This window comes from Carassius auratus, unplaced genomic scaffold (assembly GCF_003368295.1).
Source record: "Carassius auratus strain Wakin unplaced genomic scaffold, ASM336829v1 scaf_tig00014308, whole genome shotgun sequence".
Lineage (NCBI taxonomy): Eukaryota > Metazoa > Chordata > Actinopteri > Cypriniformes > Cyprinidae > Carassius > Carassius auratus.
Genome location: NW_020524488.1, coordinates 957,485 through 979,143, shown reverse-complemented (window position 1 = coordinate 979,143; position 21,659 = coordinate 957,485). Strand labels below are relative to the sequence as shown.

General features: G+C 34.9%; 2 protein-coding genes across 2 annotated transcripts; one reads left to right on the top strand and one right to left on the bottom strand.

The window, feature by feature from the left end:
* Positions 1-976: 976 nt before the first annotated feature.
* Positions 977-14,155, bottom strand: LOC113074338 (26S proteasome non-ATPase regulatory subunit 11B-like). The gene is made up of 13 exons (XM_026247162.1): positions 14,004-14,155; positions 12,371-12,472; positions 12,071-12,267; positions 11,725-11,782; positions 10,538-10,732; positions 10,297-10,441; positions 8,030-8,090; positions 7,753-7,815; positions 7,543-7,668; positions 7,355-7,390; positions 3,101-3,152; positions 2,288-2,430; positions 977-2,167 (listed from the first exon to the last, which is right to left on the bottom strand). Exons 1-12 carry the CDS (start codon positions 14,092-14,094, stop codon positions 2,288-2,290), a joined length of 1,269 nt encoding a protein of 422 aa, XP_026102947.1. The 5' UTR covers positions 14,095-14,155; the 3' UTR covers positions 977-2,167.
* Positions 14,156-16,174: 2,019 nt separating this feature from the next.
* Positions 16,175-20,929, top strand: LOC113074337 (cyclin-dependent kinase 5 activator 1-like). The gene is made up of 2 exons (XM_026247161.1): positions 16,175-16,538; positions 17,621-20,929. The coding sequence occupies exon 2, from the start codon at positions 17,800-17,802 to the stop codon at positions 18,712-18,714; it is 915 nt and encodes a 304-aa protein (XP_026102946.1). The 5' UTR covers positions 16,175-16,538; positions 17,621-17,799; the 3' UTR covers positions 18,715-20,929.
* Positions 20,930-21,659: the final 730 nt, after the last annotated feature.

The following is a 21,659-nucleotide window of genomic DNA, read 5'->3' as shown; positions in this document are numbered from 1 at the left end:
AGAGCATTAACCCCAGTCTGATCAAATTCTGAAATTATTATAGAGGCTCGTTAAAATTAATAATATTAATAATGTTCATCGTCTAGCTGAATAAATCTTGTATAAATATTTTCTAAAAATCCTGTCAAACGTGCACAAACTGACAGTCACCACCATAAGATACTACTAAATATTGTAGAAACATAATTTTCTGTAAAGTTGCTTTGTAACGATTTGTATTGTAAAAAGCGCTATACAAATAAACTTGAAAATAAACTGTAAAATGGAAAGGAAGAGAAACGACAATCTTTTCCACTCGACTAGTTCGGCTGTTCAATTGCCGTTTTATTATAATTATTAATTTATTGTGATTATTTTTAGTCCCATATTTTTAGTCTGCCCCCTTGCTGTCCTAATTGTAAATATTCATAACTAGAGAAACAAACAAATACATAAACTCTTTGAAAAGTGGAAACTGAAGTCTCTAGCATTTACATATTTAATATAGTAATCTGAGCCAGATTACCAGTCTGTTATACTAAAAAGGTACTCCCGTGGATAAGATCTGAACTTTAAATAAATAATGACGTTACTGTTTTTCCTACTCTAATTTATTATAGGTTTAACAGCAAACATTATATTGGTTTCGGTTTTCATTAAATGTCCTTGCGATTTAGCACTCAAAATGTATTTGTTGTAAAAATACTTCTCATCACAAAAAAACACACTTGCTTATGCCCTGATTATATTCATGTACAAACAAGGGATAAGGATAATTTCCCTCAAAACCAATAAATGTAATCAAAACACTTTAATAAGTGAACAGGCCAACTCGTACAAAAATAAAGCATTTTCCATAAACTGAAATCTGCTTATATCAAGATTTCAATCACTGAGAACTTAAGTTTTGTATAGAGGACTTTTGTGGACCACTTTTCAATTTCAGGCACAACAAAAAAAAAATTAAAAAAATAAAAAAAAATAAAAAAAATAAACATTACTTTCCAAAGTGTTTAATGTCTCACCAAATTCTCATGTCAATGATCGATTCTAGATCACCACTACAAATCAATCACAATCACATGCAGGAAGCTCTCAAATCAACATCAGACTTCAAAGTCATTTAAAAACATCATTCTCCCACAAGAAATTACTTTTTTTTGTTGAATATTTATAATTGCACACTGAACACAATAAATGAAAAATTATTTTTGCAAAGGATGTGTGAACGTATACATTTACAGGAAAACAATGAGATTTTAAAAAAAAATGTACAAAACAGTGAATTGTAAAATATTAATATTGAGGGTATTGAACTTATACAATGGTCTATTGCTGGCAAACTAGAAATGGAGATTGCATTGATATATTGATCTGGAGAATTTTATATATATATATATATATATATATATATATATAAATAAATCACTACGAACAAACAAAAGAGTGAAAGAATACATTTCAGTGCAGACATAAATGTGTGTTGGGGAAAAGGGTATTTTAATTAAAGAGGACTAAACCTTTGTAGGACTGGGCCGTTTAATATAACCACCCTACTTGGCAAACAGTACACTGTAAATACAAAACTGTAAAGACGGTATACTGCAAAAGTAAACGGCAAACAATACTCTTGATCATATGAACTTAGAAAATAATTTTCTAGTGTGTGTGTGGTTATATGATTGGCAACTGTGCTTATTACAGAGCCTATTCCTTACAGCCAAGTTCCTTTGAAGCTCTCATCTACAACAATCATTTTGGATGTGCATCCATTAAATCAGGAAAATATGTGCACTACTGGAAAAACCGATGAACCGCATATAACCAAAACCCAAGAGTCTGTATCACAAAATTGCTGTAATTAAAAAACTTTAAATGTAGAAGAGCTATACAGTTCTATATGACATTTTAGGATTTAACTGTAGTTGTACAACATTCCCTGATGGCCTCTGTTGGCCGTTGAGATACAGAGAAGAACAAAAAAGTCAGAGGATCAGAAAGATGAAATTGTCCGTTTGAAAGAAGAAACATCAAAAACTATCAACTGGGGAACAAGTAGATCTTGCTCAATGCTGTCCCTTTTTGCTGTGAGAAAAAAAAGTTCCACATGTTGGCCATACACACAGACACACGGGCAAACTCGCACGCATACAACCATTTCACACAGCAGCAGCTTCTGATGTTTATTCTGCAGGAGAGAAACATGAAGACGTGCTTCAAAAATCAGGCAGATAAATGAATTACAAATAAACATACTTCATAACATACATAGATATTCAGAGAGCAAAATAACTTGTGTGAGCCTCACCTATGTTAACTTCTTAGCCTTGTTGTACAGTGAATCCACAACTTTGCTCATGTTCTGTATGGTTTCTAGAGCTGCCTCGTAAGTTTTGTCCACAGGGGGCTCTTCGAATATGATGAGCACTCCTTCACCTTGGTCAAGAATGCCTGCAATAGTAGAAATCGATCAGACCAGGAATTCCAGATATTGCCACTTTCATTAGACTGTGTTCAAACTTCAAAGAAGCCAGAAATTTAGAGGACACATAAATTACTGATTATGAAAATATTAGTTATAATCTCTTAAAGAGGCCATATGATGCTTTTTAATGTTTTATTTTTCCTTTAGTGTGTAACATCTATTAGTGCACGCATAGGGTCTGCAAACTTACAAAGCTCATACTCTCCCGCAATTTAGATTTATTCTAACAGAGATCACTGTTCTAGACCTGACTAAAACAAAAGACTAAAGTCTAGATATTACCTCTGTAAACGTCTACTTCATACGTTATGGTAATGAAGTTAAGGGGCGTCATACACGCTTGCTAACATACTGTATGTGAAAATGCACATTAATGCACGTTAACCTATTCTAGTACACCCAATAAATAAAATAATGAGCATTTAAAATGGCATCATATGTCCGCTTTAAAACGAGGGAATGAAATCAGTGCTGTGGAGTCATGGTTATTAATGCCATGGTCATGCTCAAAGGTTGTGTGTGTGTGTGTAAATAAATAATAATAATAATTATTATTATTAAATTATAATTCTATTTCAATATTTTAAATAATATTTTATCATTTAAAAAAACAAACCAAAAAAAAACATGACAAACCATGAAACTTTTTGTCCAGAATCATTTGTGACAGTTTCCTCTCAACATCATCCTGTGGGCCACAACAAATAACAGAAAGAGATGTTATTTTATTGATCATGGTAATATAATCATTGTTAATTTCATATCTTAGAATTATTTTTTATAGTGATACCATGTCATTATAAAAGTATAAAGCTAATATCAGTTTTTAAAACATTAACGGTATAAACTATTCACTTGTTAAGTCATGACTTATCGACCATCCAATAATACTGTTTCCATATCTTATCCTCTACTCTGTTTCAAGTAAGAAAACATTACCTTAAAGGGATAGTTCACCCAAGAATTAAAATGCTGTCATTAACCCTTAGGGGACTAAGCCCTTTTTGGTCCGTTTTCTCTATTTTTACATTTCGGCTTATAAACCATATGTAATGAGGATGGACCACCATGTATTTGGTATCAATGGATTCAGAAGACCCTAAGCTACCATAAGCATGCATGCAATATGTCTATAAAGGAAGTATGAGTGAAAAATTGTACAATAAACTAGAGAATTTCAAAGACAAAAATTAGATTTTTGTCATTTATTACTGAAAATCCTACCTCACACAACAATAGTTAAAAGTTTTTGACCCAAAAATATATTTTTCAAACTCTTTGCTTGACAGAAATGGGTTAATGTTCAATCAAATGTGTAAAGAACAATTAAATAATTAACTTTATTTACAAACAGTCCTAGGTGTTTTTTTTTTATTTTTGGGACTAAGCCCTTTTTGGTCTGTTTTCTCTATTTATATATTTGGGCTTATAAATCATATGTAAAGGAGATGAAACACCCTGTGTTTGGTATCTATGGATTCAGAAGACCCTAAGCTACCATAAGCATGCATGCAATATGTTTATATAAAGGAAGTATGAGTGAAAAATTTTACAATAAACTAGAGAATTTCAAAAACGAAAATTAGATTTTTGTCATTTATTACTGAAAAACACACAATATAGAACAGTTTTTGAACAAAGAAAATATATTTTTTCAAACTCTTTGCTTGATAGAAATGTGTTATTGTTTAATCAAATGTGTAAAGAACAATTCAATAATTAACTTTTTTAAAAAACAGTCCTAGGCATGCCAGTGAGCAAAGCAAGGCCTCTCCAGGCCTTTCCAGTAATTGTTCCAGAGTTTGTTCTGCCGTAAATCTTTTACTGCTTGCCATTTTGATAAAACAATTCTGTAATAATGCTGTATCTCTCTCGAATTTATCTCTTTGTGCTCGCTAACAGTCCGATCACTTTCTGCTTTCTCCACGTGATGCTGATTCTCCGATCGCTCGAATTTAGCTCTTTGTGCTCGCTAATACTCCGATCGCTCTCTGTAACACTCCGATCGCGTTCTGCTTTCTCCACCCTGATGCTGATTCTCTGAACGCTTATTGATTACATGTCTTTTACTTTCGTCCAGCCAGCTTTTACAAGGCTACAGCAGAGCTACAGAGTCCTCTCCTCTGAATCGCTAGAAGACATAACCTTCCTCTGATTGGGTTAGAAAAAGACTCCTCCCAGCGGCAATTTTTCCATTGGCTGTTGCTTGTTGAATCTGCCTAGCACAATCGTTTTCATTGGCCTGTTTACGCAGTGGTATTGCGCAATAAGGGAAGTGTTTAATATACAAACTGGACACCGCTGTTTTCAGCGGAATCTGAGGAAGACGGCAAAAAAAACCGCATCTCTCTAGCATTAATAGTTTTTGAGATAACTACACATTTGTAAAAGTATGCCATTTTGGGCGGTACCGCCCAATCCGTCCCCAGAGGGTTAATTACTGACATGTTACCCTCATGTTATTCCAAACCCTTAAGACTTTCATTCATCTTCTGAACTCAGGCTGGGCGATATATCTAACGATATGATCATGCGCATCTATTCAGTAAATCTGGTTCCGTGATTAACGCTAATTCCCCATCACCTGCTTTCAAATGGAACGGCATTTAATAGACAGAGCTGTAGATCACTGACAAGCTACGCAATATCGTGTTCATTATCCCTTCAACAAGCATTCGATAATGATTATATTATATTATATTTTATTGAGAGGAGTACCTAACTTAATTCAAGCTCATTGAGCCATCTCTACCATCTGGTAGAGGTATGTTAAGCCAAAAAAAATCAACAGCATTTGTCACAACACTTCTTCTTTGATGGATGTCAGAGAGAAAGAAATCACTCCTGCCATGTGAACTGTTTTTGGTGAAATTTTGCAAGGTAAGCATATTTTTTTGACATATTACACTGTAAGAGCCCTAACTTTACAAAATTATTTTACTTGGTGCCATGAAAAAACTTATACTTAACTTAGTATGTTTTCAAAAATTTTTCAAAAACGTGCTCAACCAAATGGTTGATTTGTCACTATGGTAAACGTAGAAAAGCTAAGCTAATGTTTTAAAAATTATGGGACGTGTTGGAAAAAAAATACATTGAGTGTGGTAACTAATGACATAAGGAGATAAGAAATGCAAACAAAAAATGCTTTTTTCTTGGTGGGGCAGTTAAAGGGTTAAATGCTGCTCTACACATTCATGACATATACACGTGGTGCTGCTGACTCAGGAGCCATCGTTCTGATGAAGATGAGCTGCAGCTAGTTTGCAAAGAAAGATGCACATTGCACATAAAAAAAATCTTCATAAACATGTCTGAAGACTTAGAGCGGATGACTTGCAATTTTTTGCACAGACTTACTTATTCAAACCAGAATATTCAAATGATGAACATTCTATGTCTAGTGGTCGACCGATATTGAGATATCAATATGGCTGATTGGCCGATATAATAAATGTAATTACAGTAAATTAGAGACACGCAGAAAATTAGTGAAACTAACATTTATGCATAAATATTTATTAAAACCTAAATTATCAATTGTAAACAAGTGAGGTAACAATTAGTGCAGCCTTTCCTTTTCTAATGCTGAAACATCTACAAAATTATAAACTATTATAATTAATTAAAAATATGTTATAAAACGTAAACTATTAAAATGTAAACAACAGAGGTAACAGTGCAGCCTTTCTTATATTCATAATTAATGAACAAATTAATTTTCATAAATGTAAAAAAATAGGATATGTATTTTCCATGTATTTTATGTACAATAAATATATAGTTTACCAAGCAACGGGTTCTTTAAATTATAGTATGGGATAGTTGATTAATAATAAAGATATAGGTCTCTGATGTTTTGTTTTGCTTGTCTGTTTCAGTGTAAAAAAATAATACAATTCTGAAGACATATAATTACATGATTGATTATTAGTATATATAGCAGCATTACATAATACTGGAACATATGATAAGGTATACTACACACGATATTACGCCAATCATGGGGAATCGAATACAGCAGATCTACCTGAATGAACATATAAAGGAATTCAACTCATATCATCTCATGACAACCCAGCATTCATTCTGGAGTGCTTGAGTCCACCGGAAAACAGCATCTTGTTTAAATGTACCTAAGAACAACACGCATATCTGATAAAGAGCTAGTTATGGGATTTTTTATTGTATTTTTTTTTTTTTTCGTTCATATCACATCTGTGTCTCCCTCTAGAGCTGCCGCTGCACTGCGGATCCAATGTCTCACCGTAAGTTTGAGTAAGACATTGCTGCATGCTGGAGTGTTATTGTATGTAACATAACATGGCGTCATGTTAGAAAGTGAATGACGATTGGTCATTTTAGACTGTCAAGTGCTGGCCGATGCAGATATATAAAAAAATTCTAACTATAGCCGATATATCGCCTCCAACACCAGCAGCACACATGCATTTGTCATGGTACACTCGAGAGCGAAAAAATTGTTAAATCAAGTCGATATTTTTGTTTTAATTGTGTACAAAAAGTATTCTTGTAGTTTTATAAAACTACGGTTGAATCACTGAGGTCACGTAGACTATTGTCCTTACTTCATTTCTGGGCCTTAAATGTGGTAGTTCCCTTGCTGTCTATGCAGAGTCAGAAAGCTCTCAGATTTCATCAAAAATATCTTAAAATGTCTTCCAAAGATGAACAAAGATTTTGCGGGTTTGGAAAGACTGGTGAACTATCCCTTTAACAGGTTTTTATGAGCACAGTCTATTTATTGCACACTTTCAAGTAAGCTTTTTTTTTAAATGGTATTGGTGGTATTGTGCACTGTGAGTGTATAATAAGTGGAAACCCTGTATGAGAGTCAAAATCTTATGAACATAAGGGAACAGTTCGTACCTTTGAGAGTTTGATGAGGCCTGCTATGTGTGTTATCTTGAAAATAGAGAGGGGGGGGGGGTGCATAAAAAGGTTATAGGCTTTGGTTCTTTGTAAATTAAGTCTTTTGTCTTCAAAAAAATTACATTCACATAAAAAACTCAAATAAATGACACACTTTAGGATGAAAATATCTATGCACACAATACCTGTACTCTGGAAAAAGGCTCAATGACCCGAATGAGGTTCTGTTCCAGCAAATTGTCATAAAGTTTGGCCAAATGTGTGTTGATGATGGGGTCATCTCTCAGCTCTTTAGTGTACTCTGTCAGGGCCTTCATGTGTAAAAGATCAAGCAGAAAGCTAAGCATGACATCAAAGACTTTGATTGCAAATATATTAGAGAGTCAAAATCTAACCTTTTCAAAATCTGCTAATGATCTGTTCTTGCTGGCTTGTGCTATACATCTCAGTGCATCAGTCTGTTGGAGAACAAGTTACAGGTCACAACTATAATTGGGCACTTGCTCAATTATAAAAAAAAAAAAAAAAAAAAAGAAGTCAAATGTGTAGCAGGTTGTTAAAAACAAACACAAAAGCATGGCGCATTAAGAACCATCAAGTGCTGCTGCAGAGCATTTGTTTGTATGAGGTAATTTCATCTATAAAAAGACACTGGAATTTTAATGAACTTACCTGTCGCCCTGCATATCGCAGAGCCAGTTTGCCACTGATCAAGGCCTGTACCTCCTCTGGCCTGAAAGAAAAGAAATTAATACTTTTATTCATCAGGGATGCATTGTATTGATCAAAATTGACAAAGACATTTATAATGTTATAAATAATTTCTATTTTCAAATGTAAGTTTGAACTTTACAGGTGCTGGTCATATAATCAGAATATCATCAAAAAGTTGATTTCACTAATTCCATTCAAAAAGTGAAACTTGTATATCATATTTATTTATTACACACAGACTGATATATTTCAAATGTTTATTTCTTTTCATTTTGATGATTATAACTGACAACTAAGGAAAATCCCAAATTCAGCATCTCAGAAAATTAGAATATTGTGAAAAGGTTCAATATTGAAGACACCCGGTGCCTCACTCTAATCAGCTAATTAACTCAAAACACCTGCAAAGCCTTTAAATGGTCTCTCAGTGTAGGCTACACAATCATGGGGAAGACTGCTGACGTGACATTTGTCCAAAAGATGACCAAAGATGTGGTAGAAAAAAAAGTGTACAAGCAATAGGGATAACAGTTATATGCAAGACATGGATTTTAGCTGTCGGATTCAAGCCACTCTTGAACAACAGACAGTGTCAGAAGTGTCTCGTGAAGGGGAAGACCCAACAATGCAGCAGAGCTGAAGGCCACTATCAGAGCAACCTGGGCTCTCATAACACCTGAGCAGTGCCACAGACTGATTGACTCCATGCCACGCTGCATTGCTGCAGTAATTCAGGCAAAAGGAGCCCCAACTAAGTATTCAGTGCTGTACATGCTCATACTTTTCATGTTCATTCTTTTTAGTTGGCCAAGATTTCTAAAAATCCTTTCTTTGTATTGGTCTTAAGTAATATTCTAATTTTCTGAGATACTGAATTTGGTATTTTCCTTAGTTGTCAGTTATAATCATCAAAATTAAAATAAATAAACATTTGAAATATATCAGTCTGTGTGTAATGAATGAATATAATATACAAGTTTGACTTTTTGAATGGAATTTGTATGATATTCTAATTAAATGACCAGCACCTGTATATTCATTGAACAATGCTGACAAAAATGTATTACTGTTTCCACAAAAATATTAAGCAGCAACTGTTTTTAACACTGATACGAATAAATGTTTTTAAGCACCATATCAGCATATTAGAATCATGGCCGTAGCCAGGCTTGGAAAATTAGTGAGGTCCAGGGGGTTTCTATAATATCCCCTTTATTATAGAACTTGCTATAATAACCCCTATAAATGCAACTAATTATATATAATTATATAATACATAACACTTGAGATAATATTTGACAGTCAGCTCCAGTTGCGCAGAAGATAAAGAGTGTGCCATGCATATTTTGACGTGATCGACCTGGGTTCGAATCCTCCTTTTGGCAAAAATTTTTCTCCCTTTTCAAATTTCAAATAACATCAGAAAAGCATTTATTTTCAATGAAAGTTAAGTAAATAATCAAAAAGTTAAGGGTAGGTGTAGGGAGGGCTTTATTTTCCCAAAAAGGTGGCATCCGTTAAATTAGACTCAATAAGTTATTATTGCATACTGTTTTATAATGTACTACAATACTGAGGTGCAGATAATTGCCACTATTTGCCACTAAATAGCAGAAAATCCTGCAATTTTTACATGGTATAAAAACAAATAGCTTTGTTTATTAAAATAAACAAAGACCTATAAATAAATAAAATAAACTGAAATTATTTTAAATATTTTGGAAAATAGATTAGATAAAGTTATCGTTGACCTTAAACCGCAACTTCCTACTTTATTAACTTTCTAAAGTGTTAAATTTAAAATGTAAAAAAAAAAAAGTAAAAAAAAATGCTTAATAATAGCTGAATCTGGCTACATGAGGCTGCGTCTCGATTATTTTCATACCATGGACACTAAACATTATGAATTATAAATGCAGCCATTCATATGAGGTGTTTAGCAGCAAATTAGTCAAGCAGAGAACAAATTTTATTTTCAAACATGAAAAATTTACTGAGGTCCGGACCTCGGTGACCTCATAGCTGGCTACGGCCATGATTAGAATGGATCATGTAACACTGAAGACTGGAGTTATGGCTGGTGAAATTTAAGCTTTGGCAACTTTTGGACAGTATTGTATAATCTTACTAACAGATAACTAAAATAACGACTGTTATATTATGCCGTGGTGTATTATCCTCCCACACACAAATAGGGATCAACCGCAAGCGGTTATCTCACTTACAAGCTGAGCATGATCTTGCAGAGAAGCATGTATTTCAGTGCAGTGACTGCCCTGGGGCTGTCGATGGAGTCGTAGCCCTCAAAAGCCTCAAAGAAGTAAGAGTAGGCAGTTTTCCAATCTTTTTCCCCAGCTGCATGGATGATACCTGGAGTAAAAGGGTGAAAAGGTCACACGCCAATAAGAAACAAAATTCCAATCTTAAATGCACCTGAAGATCATTAAACTGAGAAGAGAGACTTGCCTGACTGCATATCAAGAGCTGCCTGGAGCTTTGGGGGACAGTAAATGGCATTGGCAGTTGTCCTTGCCGAGGTGAGGGCAGCCCTGGCTTTGGGTAGGTTGCTGAGAGCGTGGTAAGTTTTACTCTCCAGCAGCTGAACCTCCACCAGCAGAGCTTTATCATCCATCTTCTTCAGCTCCTGTAGCAACTGGGTACCTAAACAGAATCACCAGAGATCATAAATGATCTTACATAATCTTAATCAAAGTTAAAAACATAAAAAGTACTACAGTGTACGCAGGGCTTGACATTTACTTTTTTGCTCACTAGCCAATGTAGCTAGTGGTTTTCCAAAGTTACTAGCCACACAGCATTTTTACTAGCCACATTTATGTTGTTGTGAAATTACCTGACAAAAGTTGACTATGGCGTGCTAAAATTTACTTGAACTAAATTTACAACCCTTTTAAATGTAAAACCACTGTTCACACCCAAATCAAGACTACATAAATGTATAACAATTCAGGTCATTATCATTAGCTTGTGTGTAAAGCTCTTTTTTAAAATAAAACCATGTATTAACATAAAGACATAAAAACATACCTTCTTATTGCATAATAAAAGTGGTGCATGGATGTAGATGATTAATAAAAAAAGTAAAAAAAAAAAAAGTAAAAAATAAAAATAAAAAAAATATAAAAAAAACCTTTAGCATTGGAAACACTGTCTGTTTAAATATCAGAATCAGACTCAAAATTACTTTATTGAACCACACTGGGAAATTCTTTGTTACAAGTTGCAATAGAAAGTAGGTCAGTCTCGAAACCTCACGAAAAATGCATGCCATGCTATGTTTTTGTTGAAATATACATTTTCAAACTAAAACTTATTAGTGTGGACATGGTCTTAAAAACACTTCAATTGTTCAACCCGCCAAAGTGACTAGTTGGAGTCACTGTGCTACCCGCACGAGCAAAATCGTGTTAATGTCAAGCCCTGAGTGTGTGACAAAAATGTACATCTAAACGACAGAATACACTGGTGAGCATGCCTATATTTTGCAATTTTTTAATTTAAAATTCAGATTATTGCAAATCATAACCTGAGCAAAACATCAAAAAATTAATAAAAAAAATTGCATTGAATACACATGAATTTCTTATTTGCATATACTACTATATACTGTAACTACATTCAATTACTCTTACCCAGCTGAAGGGCTTCCTGATATCTCTTTGTGTCAAAGTAGAGTGAAATGAGTCGAGCCTGACGAAAAAAAGAGAAGGAATAATGATAAATTATATTGTTGCCTACTACTAGTTAATAATGCTTTATTTTTATTAATTACATCATTAATTAATTGAATTTTTTAAATGTCACATTAGCGATACTAATACTTTAAGTTCAAATAAATGTTCTTTTAAACTTTTTATTCATTAAAGCACCCACTCAGATCTTAAGAGTTGGAACTACTCATTTTATATTAATTACTGGCCCATGATTAATTACTGGCTGACATGACAATCCAAAGCGGTTTATGCAAATTTTGTTTACCTCTAGGGCTTGTCTCAGGAAGGTTCTTTTCTCAGCTTTAGCCCATTCGATGCATTCCAGGCACAGCTCTACCTCCTGGCCCGTGGCAGCCTCCATGTCCAGAAATAGATCCAGGAGCGAACGCACCAACCGTGCTGCCTTTGCCTTGCTTATGGAGATCAGGAAAGGCCTTACGAATTTCAGAAGGCCACCAAGCTCTAAAGTAACATAAAAACGGTAATGATGATGTGTAAAACATTTCTATGGGAGGAACACCAAACTCCCTCCCCCACCACCACCCCCCAGAACATTGATTCCTACCTGCAGCTTGTCCCGTCTTAGCCAGGAGAGTGCCCAACTCCAGGATGCTCTGCTCCTTGACACGAACCGCCTCTTCATCATCATCCTGGACATCACGTCTCACTGGAAATGCCAGATATAATATTTTATAATTTAAGATAATATGTGCTGCTGCTAGAATTAACATTCTTAAATAGTAAATAAAAATTATTAAAATAACAAAAATTTCAATGACAAAACATTAAATGTGGTGAATGGCCGTTTGTAAACTTTAAACACATTTGTAAGTAGCACATCCATGAAACGAGACAATCAAAAACCCAACACAATTTATGAAAAGTTGTCACAATCTCATGTGAGAGTATATGACTTTAAAAAAAACTTTTTAAAAAAACAAAACAAAAAAACTTAAAAAAAAAAGATAATTAATGAATGCCTGAATGAGTGAAATTTGTGTAATTTCTGCTGACACATGACTTTCAACAGGTTTCCCTAAACACTCCCCCCATCAGTCATTGGTAGAACAACACATAATCCCGCCCCTAAACTACTGCCATTGGCTCAGCCATTGTTACCCTGTTGGGCTTGTCAGGTTGTTTTAAACAATAGTAATGCTCCGATAACTCCAACTGTTTACACTTTTAGGGAAAATCAACCTAATGACTGCTTGCTTATGCATGTCTCTGCGTATCAAACTGGGGTAAATACTTAAAATTCTAGAGAGAGAGAGAAAAATAACACTTCACCTTTAAGAATAACTTAACCAAGTCGTATGCGTAATTATCTTGTTTAATCTAATATGAAACCAACTTGTCATTATGTTAGCCATAGGAAGAAAAAAAAAGATGGAAAAAAAAAAGAATCAGGCTGACATGAGGGATCTTAACAGGTCTTGGAGCAGACTAAAAATGAACAGACAGGATATGGCAAATAAGCACAAGTTTTAATTACCCAAAAACAACTGCTTTAACTCTAAAAAACTATTTAACGTTAATGTTAGAACTGCGTGTTATCCCCTAGCAAGCCCAAGTATTAAATTTACACACACAAAAAAAAAAACTTATGATTTCAGCAACCAAACAGAGAAAGAAAGAAATCTCAGCCAATGTCACGACAGCAAAAACAGAAATGTCAAAGCTTGATTTAAGGTTGGCATGAAACACATCAATCAAGTTAAGAACGTCCAAATAGGCCAATCTCAAAATAAAGTGTCATCAGCGGAGCTTTAATTAATACAAAATTAAAATAATACCCAACTATGTGTGATAAAATGCGCCTTGGCCTGTAAGGGTGGCTAATATTTCAGGCTAACTACACACTGGTTGTATCTCAAAACGTAGTGAGCTGCCTAACTTACCTAGACAGTTTTTAGAGAATCGTAAATGAGTTCGAACGTTCGATTCAAACGTTAGCGCAGGCAAAACAAGCACCACAAACCGTCTTTGATCTACGCTCCATTGGAACTTTCGAACGCGATCATGAGGTACAAAAATGTTGCCTACGGAGGCAGCTTACTAGGTTTTGAGACGCGCGCACACAGTACAGTGAGTCAGCACCGGCTCATGGCTCCCGAATCCTCATAATACTGAAGCATTAAAGTAGCCATGCAGAGTGAAAAGTAAAGTTCTACCAAACGATTTAACAACAGTTTTACCTATTGAGTGTAAAATGTCAATAGAAGCGTTTCTGTCTGTGCTGATGAGAGACTGAGCTCTCTGAAACTCCACCACTGCCGCGGCTGCCATCTTCCCTATTCAAAAATCTCACTGCCCACAAGCACTTGCGAGCCCAACCGGAAGTGCATTAATACGTGCCTGCGTGCGTACGGAGGCAGTTTGGGTTTTGTAGTCACATTTACTTTTCTAGCGCACGACTGAGTAACTGAAACCTTTCTTTCTAAAAAATTGCATTAATATTCTCTCATGCAAGTCACTGTGGATAAATATGCTAATAATATGATAATATGCTGAAATATCCCGTAAAATACCTCTATACATGTACCTCGATTATATATATATATATATATATATATATATATATATATATATATATATATATATATATATATATATATATATATATATATATATATGAAAATATATATAAATGAAAAGTGAAAGTGACAGTGACATTCAAGTATGGTGACCCATACTCAGAATTTGTGCTCTGCATTTAACCCATCGGAAGTGCACACACACAGAGCAGTGAACACACACACACTGTGAACACACACCCGGAGCAGTGGACAGCCATTTATGCTGCAGCGCCCGGGGAGCAGTTGGGGGTTTGATGCCTTGCTCAAGGGCACCTAAGTCGTGGTATTGAAGGTGGAGAGAGAACTGTACATGCACTCCCCCCACCCACAATTCCTGCCGGCCCGAGACTCGAACTTACAATCTTTCGATTGGGAGTCCGACTCTCTAACCATTAGGCCACGACTATATATATATATATAATATATATATATATATATATATATATATATATATATATATATATATATATATATATACATATATATATATATATATACATATATATATATATATATATACATATATATATATATATACATATATATATATATATACATATACATATATATATATATATACATATATATACATATATATATATATATACATATACATATATATATATATATATATATACATATATATATATATATATATATATATATATATATATATATATATATATATATATATATATATATAGGGGAAGTCGTGGGAATGTCGATTATATATATAAAAGTAGGTTATAATCTTAACAACAACAACAATGGTAATTTTAATCGTGTAGCAGTCACAGACACACACACGCACACACACACACACACACACACACACACACACACACACACACACACACACACACACGTATATATATGTTTCTGACTGGTAAAATATGAATTCACAATTGTTCAGATTTGTTGAGTGTGGTCATAGAATGAGTAAACATGTTGATGGCAACAATAGTGACCGCTGGGATAATACAGTATGCTACATTTATGTATACACATGATACATCCAATTGCAGTTAGTGTAGGTCGATCTCGATCTAAAATGTTGCAATGACAAAATTGAACTGAATATTGCACTAAATTAAGAGTTTAAATGCTACAAATATAATATATAATATAGGTCTAATATATATATATATATATATATATATATATATATATATATATATATATATATATATATATATATATACAATTGTAATTATTGATTATTTATTATTTCAAAGGGTTACTAATTACACATTTGGATTTGTTTTTATTAAATGTGTTAATAGAAAGTTTATAATCACAAGTTCACAATATAAATATGTGCTAAATCTAGAAACATTTCTTCAGGTGACTTTTCTACAAGGTGAAACAAAAATAAAACATAGTGATTAAATTCAGAAGGAAATGACAAATTGTTTGCCCATACTATGAATACACCTAGTTATCAATTATTTGAAACGTTATCCTCAGTCCTTATAAGAGGCATTATATATAAACTTAATTAATAGTTATTGTTTATTTATTTATTTTTTTAATTTAAATAAATGTTACATTAAAACAATGTAGGCTATAGCTACTGATGTATTTAAATCCATATAATTATAAATAGCCTATTATTTGTCTCTTTATTCTGTTATTTTTTTTTATTATTTTTTTTTACTTTAACCTAAATTACATTCAAGTCTAAAAGTTTGTTGTGATTGTCAAGTGCGCAAAGGCTGGGCAGTGGATCAACATCCCGAATTAAGGACACAGACACCGAGAGGCGCTCTAGCACAGGTTTTTTGATAGCAGTGCGCAGTGCGTGCGGCTCTGAACATCAACCTAAATCCCTTATCTGCTGGTGTGGACCAATAGCACAGCTTCACAGTTCTCAGCATCACCAACCAAAGGAGACATCCAGCATCCCCAGACCACTGGAGCGCCTACAGAGACCTCCGAGAAGACGCGAAGATTGTTTTTTTTTTTTTTTTTTTTAGATTAAAAGCCTATTATTTTATTGGAATCTAGGCTTGCTGACTATCTTAATATTAAATAATTTTCTTTGGGGTGGCTGATTTTGCATCTCCTTGATGCGCAGTTTATCAAGGATAAATCCAGACAGCCATTACTGCGGCTCTTGTTTTGCCAAAGCATCGTGGAGGAGAGCAGATTCCTGTAAGTGAGCTGCATTTAATCGAAGCTTCTGTATCCATATATTTGCTTTATTGCTGGTCATATTTCCAAGGTGTTACAGTACTCAAAAATTAATTTTAAGCTGGCTTAGTTAACATTTGTTAGAGATATGTTGATTTATCATTCTGTCTTTATTCAAATTTTGTTGATGTGATGATGAAAATGAGTGTCAAGAAATCTCTCGGGCTCATGTAAACATCGCAGGGAGGATCACACAATTTCAGAACCTTGGACAGTGGCTGAAATTTTTGAGCAGCATACATTATAGTAGTAAAACAGACGTTGTTTGTGTTTTGTGGTTTGTTAAATAATTAAACAGTAAACAGTGCAATCAAATCTGCAGTCATGGCGATGCCTTTATTTATGTTCATTGGCGGGTTTGAGTTTGCTGTGTAATATATATATATATATATATATATATATATATATATATATATATATATATATATATATATATATATATATATATATATATTTATTTTTTTTTATTTTTTTTTCAACATTAAAATAAAACAAAAAAGTAGGGTACTATCGTCACAGATTACATAAATATCAGTAGTATATGCACATTTTTGACCTAAGATAATTATTATGTCACCTGAGAAAACATCTTGGATATAGCAATAATTGATTATTTTAATGAAAACAAAAAGGCCTAATTCCCAAGCAAGCATGTAGTATTACTGTTTTAGGGCACTACTACAGGTAGAACCCTTTCTTTGTGTTGATAAAAAAAGGATAAATTGCCTAAATTGTAACATAACAAAGACAACAATAAAAAAGGCAACAAACAGATCAATGTCATAAAAATAAAATGTACAAGTATAAGGCATCTTTTACTCTGAAGAAATACTATATTTTGCACAGTTACAATGCATACATTGTTCATTCTGCAGCATCAACAATCTGTGATGCTAAAATGCTAACAAAATGAAATACACATTTATATTATTGTGATATTAAAATTTTTATATTAAAATATATACATAAAACATGTGCCAGGAAAACACCAATTTGATTTTAAAAAAATAATATGTATTCATATATGCTCTTTTGTTTTACAGGCTTTGCCGTGGCAGAGCTCTCATCTATCCAGACTCCATTTTTCTTTAAACAGAACACCAACCTAAATTTGGATGTCTAACACAGATTGAACTAGTCTCGGGAAGCAGTGGGGCTCCAGTCTGGCACCTTCTTTAGCTGACCCCTAACCTTGAGATTCTGAAAACCCACTCCTGGCATCATGGGAACTGTGCTATCTCTTTCACCCAGCTACAGGAAGGCTGCCCTGTTCGAAGATGGCCCGGCCACCGTGGGTCACTACACGGCAGTTCAGAACAGCAAGAACGCCAAAGACAAGAATCTTAAACGGCACCCACTCATCAATGTACTGCCTTGGAAACGAATAGTAGCAGTCTCCACCAAGAAAAAAGGGTCTAAGAAGGTGCAGCCTAATGCCGGCTACCAGAACAATGTTTCTCACCTCAACAATGAGAACCTCAAGAAGTCACAGTCTTGTGCAAATCTCTCCTCCTTTACACAGGACCAGTCGAGTCCATCAAATCAAGGCTCCAAAACCTCCAACAACACAGCTTCATCGGTCAAGAAGGCACCTCTTTCCAACTCTAACGTTGTTCCCGGGACACCCAAGAGGGTGATAGTCCAAGCCTCCACCAGCGAGCTGCTGCGCTGTTTGGGAGAGTTCCTCTGCCGGAGATGCTATCGACTCAAGCACCTTACTCCCACCGACCCTGTGCTGTGGCTCCGTAGCGTGGATCGTTCTCTGCTGCTGCAGGGCTGGCAGGACCAGGGCTTCATTACTCCAGCCAATGTGGTTTTCGTCTACATGCTCTGCCGTGACATGGTCTCCTCTGAAGTGGCTACGGAGCATGAGCTGCAGGCCGTGCTGCTGACCTGCCTCTACCTGTCTTACTCTTACATGGGCAATGAGATTTCCTACCCTCTCAAGCCGTTCCTGGTGGAGACCTCCAAGGAGACATTCTGGGACCGCTGCCTGTCAATCATCAACATGATGAGTGCCAAGATGCTGCAGATCAACTCGGATCCTCACTATTTCACCCAGATCTTTGCAGACCTCAAAAATGAGAGCCAGAAGGAAGAGGAGAGGAGTCGTCTGCTCATTGGCCTGGACCGGTGAGGGGGCTTTGGATCTGTCTTTGGTGGCACTCTTGTCTGGCATTTTTTAAAGTGATTGTTCACCCAAAAATGAAAATTCTGAGAAATCTATTCACCCTGATGTTTTTCCAAACCTGCATGCCATTCTTTCCTCTGTGGAACACAAAAGAAGAAGACATTTCGAAAAATGTCTCTGTGTTTCTTAGTCCAGGAACAATGGGGTCCAACAGGTTGTTTAACTCTCATTGTAGGCTTTTAATAATAAAGGTTCCAAGTGGGGATTTTAACAGTGATTCCATACAAGAATCATTTTTGGTTCCCTAAAGAACCTTCAGTTCTTAAAGAACCATTTCTAATAGTGTGAAGAACATTTTAAACATCTAAAGAACTCTTTTCCACTACAAAGAGCTTTTTGTAGAATGGCGAGGTTCCATGGTTGTTTAAGGTTCAGTGTGGAAGAATAGATATATTTTATCATTGAAAACAGTATCTTGTTATGTTTTAGATGATAGAAAAGAAGGTGAATAAATTTGACAACGTTTTTCATTTTTGGGTGAACTGTCCATTTAAATAGTTCCTACATGGTGGAAAAAAATAAAGAGACATGTTTTAGTGTATTATTCACATTCATACATTTTATAGGAAGCACTGGGTGATGCAAATGTTGTTCTAAAGGAGTAGTGAGTCTTTCAATACCTTTAGCAATGGCAGTTTTGGACCTAAATACAAAGAAATGCCAGACTTGAGTGGTCCAAATGCTCTAAAGAAGTGAATATTTAAAAGCACTGACAGAAAAGACTTCAAAAGGACACAATGAGACAAAAAGAACAACACAACTTTGAATGTGGACAGGAATCCAGCTGTTGTCAAGCTGACTTCTGGACACTTTGCACCAAGATCCTTGCTACCACTGTCAACAGAGCTGGAGACTGATTCATAATCAACAGACACTTGTCCGCCTGTGTCCACGGACGTTCGGTGAATGCTAAACACCTAGCTGTTGCAAATTCAGTCAATTACAGCCAATTGCAAAAAGGGAAGAGGGGCGTCTGAGCATTAGGTTGAGCTTGTTGATGTTCGCAAGCCACAAACAAAGAATAAAGGGAAATGACTCTGAGGCCAGCAATGCACAGTGGCTGTTAATATAGATGGTGAAAGGAAAGGTTGTCAGCACATTGGTTAGAAAGACCTACTTTATTTTCATCCATGATACAGAGTTAAACAGATCCTCTCCTGTGCTCTATATCTCTGAAGCTTTTTCATTTTTTTAAAAAACTGAATTCATCTGAATGCACACCCAACCTGGATGATGTAAAATACTTTGAGTTTTTTGTAAGCCGACTGCATATGTGTTTAGGGAATGAAATATAAAAAAAAAAAAAAAAAAAAAAAAAGGAAACTAGTTAAAATAATTTATATTGCTATGCCTGCTTCAATGAGCCATTGTTTTGTCATTTTGTTTTGTACTCAGACTAGTTTCAACAGGGGGCTCTGTACAGAAAAGCCTGTAAATGTATCAAAAACAGTGCCATACCTTTGATGAAAATCATGTAGGTCTAAAAACACATACCAAAGGCCGGAAAACTTTGGAACAGTAGGATTGTCATTAATAACAAGTATCAGAATCGTTATTTATTGTTATTTATTATTTTCACACACTTTTCTCTTGCATTTAGAGATTTTAGCAATGTTGTAAAAAAAAAAAAAAAAGCTACAGCATTTAGATCGATGGCTACCTTTTGGTGGGAATGAAGATGATGGTTTAATGCAGATTTGCATTTGAATGAATTATTCAAGGCAATAACGTCTGTTAGAGCTTAGTTTAAGACCATTTTCAGATCTGAGAAACACCAAGGTAATTCATCATAATGACAGACGATTTGTTTCAATCAAAGCTAAATACGTGAAACCCCTTCCTCTGTGAAGTACTGTTGGGATTTTCGACATATCAGCACTGCAAAAGCAATCATGAGTGATTAACCCATGACAACGCAGATGATAACAAGCTTCAAGAATTAAACTGGATGAGATGTGGTGTATTTCTGGAGATAGGCAGCGATTTTTGTGACAAATTTACAGAGAGGAATTACAAACTGACATTTGCAGCCACACTGGTGACATCAATCAAACTGGATCTGGATCTGATTCCATTTGCCCGCTTTAAAACATCTCAACAGTGCTGAATTGTGCATGCTTTCTTTCAGTAGTTATGTATCTCTTTCTTTATAGTCAAAAAAGAAGAAGAAAAAAAGAATGTTACAGTCATATAAGCAAACATTATTATGTCTCTGTTAATTCATGCAAAAGCCTGTTCTTTTCATGATATGAAATTGGGATGGACAGATTCTGTGTGACTGCTTGCCCTGCTGCATTTCTTCACATGACTGAAGGTCGAGGAAGCCAGTAATTTTCTCAGAAACGTGCCAGGAGAGGTTTGGATACAGGACTTGCACTTTTCTTTGAGCTATTTGTCTGAGGAGACCGCAGGGGTTTGAGGTCGTGGGCGATATGAGTTAATTGCCCCCAGCACACAACAATGTGCCATTTTTTCACTTGCATCACAGAGTAGTCTCTTTGGAAAAAAAAAGACACTTCAAAAATGATAAGTAAAAGATTAAACTTATGTCAAACTCTCTCTGTATCTCTTGTGTAATTCTTTGTAGAACTGAAAACAGTGTTACAAAAAAGAATTGCATGAGTGTGTGAGCGTGAACGAGTGTATTTGTATGGAAGAATGTGATGTATGTATGTTGATTTTCTAGGATCAAAGCATGGCCGTGCTTATTAGAAGATAGGACTATTTTATCAGGCTAGAGTTTGACAGGCGGAGGGTTACGGATCTGTTACTCTTTTGTTCTTTTAAAAAAGACGAAAATCTGTTGCTGTAACTTTTGCATTTTGTTTTTGCTTATTTTTTATTTATTTTTGTACTGTGATGACAAATAAACTGATGCACTGATCGTTAAA

Bases quoted from the DNA above. Each gene is read 5' to 3' on its own strand.
- LOC113074338 (XM_026247162.1), bottom strand. From the start codon at position 14,094: ATGGCAGCCGCGGCAGTGGTGGAGTTTCAGAGAGCTCAGTCTCTCATC. The intron at 7,816-8,029 runs GTAAGTTCATTA...GTTCTCCAACAG, and splicing joins TGCGATATGCAGGGCGACAG to ACTGATGCACTGAGATGTAT. The intron at 7,391-7,542 runs GTATTGTGTGCA...TCTATTTTCAAG, and splicing joins AGCCTTTTTCCAGAGTACAG to ATAACACACATAGCAGGCCT.
- LOC113074337 (XM_026247161.1), top strand. From the start codon at position 17,800: ATGGGAACTGTGCTATCTCTTTCACCCAGCTACAGGAAGGCTGCCCTG.